At 29.6% G+C, this 7,338-nt stretch overlaps 1 protein-coding gene across 1 annotated transcript; it reads left to right on the top strand.

Annotated features, from left to right (window-relative positions):
• Positions 1–3,892: 3,892 nt before the first annotated feature.
• Positions 3,893–6,452, top strand: LOC126657451 (reticulon-like protein B13). Its single transcript, XM_050352141.1, has 4 exons — positions 3,893–3,977; positions 4,141–4,327; positions 5,362–5,573; positions 6,028–6,452. Exons 1-4 carry the CDS (start codon positions 3,941–3,943, stop codon positions 6,207–6,209), a joined length of 618 nt encoding a protein of 205 aa, XP_050208098.1. The 5' UTR covers positions 3,893–3,940; the 3' UTR covers positions 6,210–6,452.
• Positions 6,453–7,338: the final 886 nt, after the last annotated feature.

Genomic DNA, 7,338 nt, shown 5'->3' on the forward strand with positions numbered 1-7,338 from the left:
CACGTCGGAATTGGTCCGGGGAATGAACCCCGGGGCTGCACATCGGCAGCCGTTTGCTGCACGAACGTGCAGTACACGTTCGTGTAGCAGACTGCACGAACGTGTAGCACACGTTCGTGTAGTACACTACACGAACGTGGAGCACACGAACGTGCAGTACACTACACGAACGTGGAGCACACGAACGTGCAGCGTACTGCATGCACGAACGTGCAGTACACTGCTGCACAAACGTGCAGTCCTTCGTTAGCGGATATTGTTAGTTTTGGCTTCTGAGCCTTGACGCGACGCGGAAACTCGATTTCAGACAATTTCAAGTCGTGTCATCAATCGTGATTCGATTGAATATCAAAACGTAAACTAGGACGTTTAAAAGAAAAGTGTGATTAAGAGATTATCAAGGTTAAGAGTCATATTTGAAATACGATTGTGTTAACCTAAGTTTATAACTTAGGAGTTTGAATACTAAGCCCACATTTATGGATTAAACGTATAGGTAACTCAATTAAGTAGCTGACGTATCGACAAGCTACCAAGCCATTTAGCTGGAGTGGGCACGTGATTGGACAACGCATGGAGCTTACGCTTGCAGGATTATAATAATGCAGTTTTGGATAGCGGTCACTGTGAGTGGCAAATTTACTTTCGTGTATTATATATATAAAGTTATTTTGCATAGATATACATATACTGTTTATACGCATCGCATGTTATATAAATGACTGAAAGGTTATATGCTTTCTTAATTTCTATATACGAGAACTAGTATGCGATCCGAAGAAACTAGCTACCTATTGGGTGTCAATAGGCTGTGTGATCACCAGTACCGAGTCGGTCTAGTATGTTTGCATATGAGTGATGAATTGATATAACTCAGCTGGGAGCTGATGATGAATATGATATTTACGATTGGGTTATGATTTCGATACGAGAGTGAACTCGGTTACGGTGTAGCCTGGAAGTCCCCGTATCTAGTGGCTGGGCCACCAGCGAGTTGGACTCGCAATTGATATTTACGATTGGGTTGAATGATATATGATTATTCGAGAGATGTGTCGCATGCTAGGATATTAGTTTCGTACGGATTAAATACATGTTTATATGTTTTATAATATTGTTTTCTTAAGATGCGATGTTATATTTTTATAATACTGTTAGTAAATGTCGACTCACTCAGTATTTTCCCAAATACTGACCCCTCACCATTGTTGTTTTCAGGTTATCGGAGTCGGATTAGACAGACCATCTCCTTTGTGTCGGCAGCCTTTTGGCCTACGCAAAGTACGGGTTTTTATAGAGCTGCAGTAGTCAGTAGGTGTCAGTATAAGGTGTATGATTCAATTTCAAACGGTATTTGAAAAATAAACTCTGATATAGTTTTATAAATAAGTTGTTTATAAAAATGGCGTTTTATCCGTTTGAATTGTGTACCAATTGCCTTAAGAGGAATTGGTTATGTTTGTGATCAGAAACAGGGCGGTGCTGGATATGAGATATCGCTCGGTAAGACCCTGGTTTCTAAGAATTTGTTCGCAAATGTTTTCAGAAAAGAAATACGATGTTTTAATAAATGTGTTATATATAGTAATATGTTTTAATCGCGAAAAATTTATAACGGTTTTAGGCTTGCTACGGGTTTCGGAGCAACCACTCCCATTCCCTAGCGCCGGTCTCGGCTCAATAATTTGGGTCGTGACATATATTCAGCCCATGTTGAATAAACGACAGATTAAAATAGCACGATTTTAAAATTATGATATAATCGAAAAAAAATATAATTTGACAAAATAAATAGAACTAAAATTTAAAATTGGAATAAAATTGATGGTTTTAAATTTTTTAATATAAAATCAATAATTATCTAAAATTAATTTTATTTTGAATGATGTATTTTTTTAGGAAAAACTATTAAGACAAATTTTAATCTTTTATATAATGAACGAGTTGAACCTATCATAAAATTTGGTATAAAAAAAAAACCTTAACCTGTCAAATGCTCAAACACAAACTCTTCGCCTCTAACAATCTCTCATAATAAAAAATAATCAATTTAATCTCTAATTATTAAAAATTATTATTACTAAAAATTTAATAAAATAAATTTACTACACAATTTTTTAAAGAATAATATACAATTATATTATTTATATAATTAAAAATTAAAAATAATTTTATATATTTTAATTTTATAATAAACTTAAGGCTTAATCACTAGAAAATGCCAAACCTATACATTTTGTGTCAATTATAGTCAAACCTTTAAAAATCACCAGATTTAGCCAAACTTTATATTTTCTGTTTTATTTAGCTATTTTTTAATCGAACCGGTTTTTCTGACACCGTGTCGTCCACGTCACCGCCAACTAAGTAATTAGCTGGCATGGCAGCTGAAATATTTAAATAAGGTTTGGCTATAACTGACACAAAAGAAATAGATTTGGTATTTTTAGGTGAATAAACCTAATTTTAAATCAAACCAATTTTTAAATTTAATAATTAGTAATTTTATTATCATTTATAAAATTTATATATATTTTAAAATAATTAATATTTCCTATTTAATACTAATTAAAATTAATTTTAATTTTTTATTAAACCTAATTAAATCTAATAAATTTATATTATAATATATTTAATGAATATGTAATTAAAAAAGTAAATTAATGTATTACTTAAGAACTAAAGTTGAATTAAATTTGGTGAAAGTGTTTAATGTTCATGATGATTTTGAACTTAATTTATTATTTTTAATATTGTTGAGATCTTATTATGACTGGATTTAAGTAATAAATAAAATAGTTATGTGTAAATCAAAGTAAGTTTTTGGCTATGCCGAGTAAAATGACATATGTACGTGTTTATGCTTATAAACATCATGATATATATTGATTACACCACAATGAACTTCACTTTTTAAAGGAAAAAATAAAAATACAATACACTCGTCCTTTAAATAAGCAGTCTATTAAGTGACTATTTTAATGTTTATTTGTGTATAGTTGAATTATGAACAATGTTGTATGTTAGTTGTGTATATTACTCTCAGACGAACATTGGGTCTCAAACGGCGGCGGTATCAACGAACCGACGACTGAAACTTAAAAATAAATAAAAAATACATAAAATTAAAAAAATAGGGTAATGTCATAAAAATTCATCAGTCTTACATTTTTTTTTCCAATTTAATTAGGTTCTTTAAAAAAATTTATTTGCCTCTGAATTTTGGTTTTTTACTTTTTCATGTCCTAAAAATACCTAAAGTTATAAAAATAGGATAATGTCATAAGAAAATCAACAACTTTACAGATTTCTTCAATTTGATCATTTTTTAAAAACTTTTTATAAAAATACACCAACTTTTAATTTTTTTTTCAATTCATACACGGTGATGACGTGGCACTCATTTACCACGTCATCACCGTCTATGAATTGATAAAAAATTAAAAGTTGTATTTTTATGAGAAATTATTAAAAAAGTGATTAAATTGAAAAAACGTATAAAATTGATGAAAATTTATAACATTAACTCTAAAGAAATAGATAAATAAAAAATTATAAAGTTACAAAGTTTAAAATCTAAATAAGTAAAAAATATAAAATTGAAAAACTAGATAAAAAATAAATGAAAGTTTAAATCTAAATAAATTTTGTAGTCCAGAAAAAAAAGTTATACAAATAATTCCTAGAGGATGAAACGAAGAAAGAAGAAACAGGATAAGCTTCCCTCGTATCAATATGCATGACCAATTACCAATGTGTTGCTTTCTCTGAATGCCACGTAGACTCATGTATTTCTGTCTACTTCCACGTTTTAGCATACGTGTCACTTCAAAACCTCACTATATTTTTAGTCTTAATTTGGTCTATATTCTAATCAAAACTACAATTCAGCTTCATTTATATATATTTCATAATTAAATTCAGTTCCCTAACAATAATAATGTCTGATAATACAAAATCTCCTTCGTTCTCTTCAGGTAATATTAATAACTTGTGTTGCACGGAAACATAATTCTGAAACAATTTTTGAAGTAAAAAAATGTTTTTTGGCTGTTTCTTTTAATTTGATTTGTTATTTACAGTAAGGAATCATCAATTTAATATGTTTTTGTACTGATTTGGTGATGTGTATAAATATAGGCACTGTGAAAGATATATTTCTATGGAGGAGAAAGAAATTAAGCGTTATGGTGGTTTCAGTGGCGACAGTAATATGGGTTTTGCTTGATGTTTATGAGTTCAATTTTATTACAATTGCTTCATGGCTGGCCATCTTTCTTGTCTCTTCACTCTTCATTTATGCCAACTTGGTTAGGCTTTTCCGCAAGTAAGAAATTACACACTCCTTTATCTTTGATATAAGTAGTAAATTGTTAATAATAATAATAATAATAATAATAATAATCGATCTTCATCAATTTTATCTAATCTTTTAATTTTGTAAATTTTATTAATTTAATCTTATTTGAATAATTATATTTAGGCTAATCCCCTGAAAAAAAACCCCACCTTTCAATCCCCCTTCATTTGCACCCTCACCTTTCAAAATCTCCAATTTTACCCAAATTGTCACCTTTTATTTTCAATTGCACCCTAAAAATATTAAATTAGCCTTTTTTTCACTGGAAAAAAGTTTAAATTGATACGTTATATTTTAATTCATATTTTAAATAGTCCTCAATGTCTAAATTTCAACAATAAAATTATATTTCCTAAATTTAAAAATTAAATTTTTTTACATTAAATATAAATTAATTAAAAATATCATTAAATAATTACACAACCAAAAACCGTCACTCTCGTTTTTCGATCACCGCCATCCATCCATTGTCGGAAAATTATTCGTCAAAAACTAAATAAATTTTTAATATAACTTGTTATATATATATTATATAATTAAATTTTTAAAAAAAAAACTTTTAATTTTTTTTTAACCGGAGAAGACGACCGTCCGGTCGTCTTCTCCGACGGTACAGACCCACCGTGGTGGATCTGTTCTAAACTGAACAGACCCACCGTGGTGGGTCTGTTACAGACCCACCGTGGTGGCTCTGTTTACAGACCCACCGACGTGGGTGGGTCTGTTGTTCCTAGACCCACCGACGGGGGTGGGTCTGTTGTTCCTAGACCCACCGTGCGCGAGTCTTGATGTCTCTGGTCTTACCTTGCTCGAGTTGAAATGCTTGAGCTGTGATTAATAATTATGAGGGTGGAGTTAAGAGATTGTGCCCTTGTTTCTAAAATATAATTATTTAAGCTAAAATTCACTAAAGTATGTTAAATTTAAAAATTGGATTAAATTGATATGCACATTTTGATGATCAAGTTGCTGTTGATCATGTGAATGTGTATTTGTTTTAGAGAAGAGCCAAATGTGTCAAATTGGGAAGTTTCAGAGGAGACTGCCATAGAAATTTCAAGGTCGGTTAGAGAAATGATTGAAGAAGGAATTCGATGGATGTTCTTCGTTAGTGCAGAGAAAGATTGGTTCACTTTCGTTCGTGCAGTTGCTGTGTTGTGGTTGCTCTCTTATGTTGGGAGCTCCTGTGATTTCTTAACACTACTTTACATAGGTAACAAAGATTAATTTTAATCATCTTTTATTTTATTAGTTAATATGTAGAAATTTTGAGAATTTAGTGATGTTTACCTTTGTGCAACGGACAGGACGGGATTTTCTAGTTTATTTGAACTTGATTCTTAAAGGATCCGGTCCGCATAATTGAATTAAATGATTCAATTTGGTTCAAAATGAAAAAAAAAATTAATATTCTTAAATTTAATTTGGTTTAGTTTCAGAGGTTGTATAAGAAAAAACAGTTCATGGAAGGATTTATATATCAAGTCGAAAAAATAATCTGATTGGTGTGGTTCAATTTAATTTGAAATATTTAAATTTTATTTATAAAATTGGTTTATGTTCAGCTTTTAAAAATTGAAATTTTGATAGTCATTTTGTATTGAATCTTACCCTTCAACCAAATATATAAGTATATAATATTATTTTATAAATGTATGAATTTGCAGGTACAATAGGGGGGATGACTGGTCCGGTGATGTATGTGAAGAATGAAGATCGGATAAAGCGGTGCGAAGAATGGATGAGGATGAAGACGAGAAGAGTTTACGAAATGGTGGACGAAAGAGTATTTAAGCAAGTTAAGAACAAGTTGTCTCATGGTAAAGAGAAGGATAAGAAGGTAGAATAGATTTTATATACCTGCAGTATCACAATGGTCTTTTTGCTGTAAAATGAAAAATTAATGGATCTTTGTACAATATGATGTTTTCTTGGTTTCTGTTGGTATATTATTAGTATTATTATTGCAGCGTATAGCCATAAATTATCAACAATAACGCTATGTACATTTTCTGTATGTACCACTTGATGTGGCATGGATTAGATTGTGTTTTTGAGATATAAACTTGTGAATGAAACATGAAAATTTATGAAAGATGGGTAACAAAACATTTTGTTTTTATCTACAAGTTTTTTTTTCCACTTTTTTTCAATATTTTTTTGATGAATGATTTTTTTTACAAATCACGATGAGATTATATTGGTATTTGCAAATAAAATTATGATTTTATGGTGTATTAATAATCGTGTCCATGTTATTTATAAGTAGGTGATTTTTTTAAAGATTTGGTTGGTAATGTTATTTTATGATTTTTGTTATTGTCGTTTTGGATTTTGGTGATTCTTACGTCGATATGATTATTTTGAATTTTGGCGATTCTTGAGTCAGACATGGTAATGAAAGATACATAGTAAGATAAGTAAGTCAGCATAAATTTAGGGGCCGTTTGGTTCAAAGTTGGGAATCGGAATGAGAAGAAATGGGAATGGGAATGATTTTTTTCATTTTTTGTTTGGTTCAAGATTAGTGTGGGAATAGGAATGGGTAAAATTTAATAAAAAAAATTATTTATTATTTATTAAATATTTTTTTTGTTTTTTTAAATATTTTTTTAAAAAAAATTGAATTTTTTTAAAATTTTAATTTTTTTAATTGTGTTTAAGAAATTAAAAAATTATTTAAAAAAATTAAAAAAAAGTAAAAAGAATTTTATTATTATTTCAAGTATTTTATAATAAATATTTAAAAATAATTTTTTTAATAATTATATATTGATTATTTATTGTTAAAATATTTTATATAATTTTGATTCTTATTTGTAAAAGTCCATTCCCTAGGGTAGGGGGGAATGAGTGATTCCCATTGAAGGGGTAATCACATTCCCATTCCCTAGTATACTTTGACAAAACAAACACAAACAATAGGAATCATTTCCATTTCCATTCCCATTCCCCCTTTTTTTGGCGAACCAAACGGC

This window comes from Mercurialis annua, linkage group LG7, assembly GCF_937616625.2.
Source record: "Mercurialis annua linkage group LG7, ddMerAnnu1.2, whole genome shotgun sequence".
NCBI lineage: Eukaryota > Viridiplantae > Streptophyta > Magnoliopsida > Malpighiales > Euphorbiaceae > Mercurialis > Mercurialis annua.

Coding starts and splice junctions, on each gene's coding strand:
- LOC126657451 (XM_050352141.1), top strand. CDS start 3,941: ATGTCTGATAATACAAAATCTCCTTCGTTCTCTTCAG. Junction 3,978..4,140: donor ATCTCCTTCGTTCTCTTCAG/GTAATATTAATA, acceptor GTATAAATATAG/GCACTGTGAAAGATATATTT. Junction 5,574..6,027: donor CTTAACACTACTTTACATAG/GTAACAAAGATT, acceptor ATGAATTTGCAG/GTACAATAGGGGGGATGACT.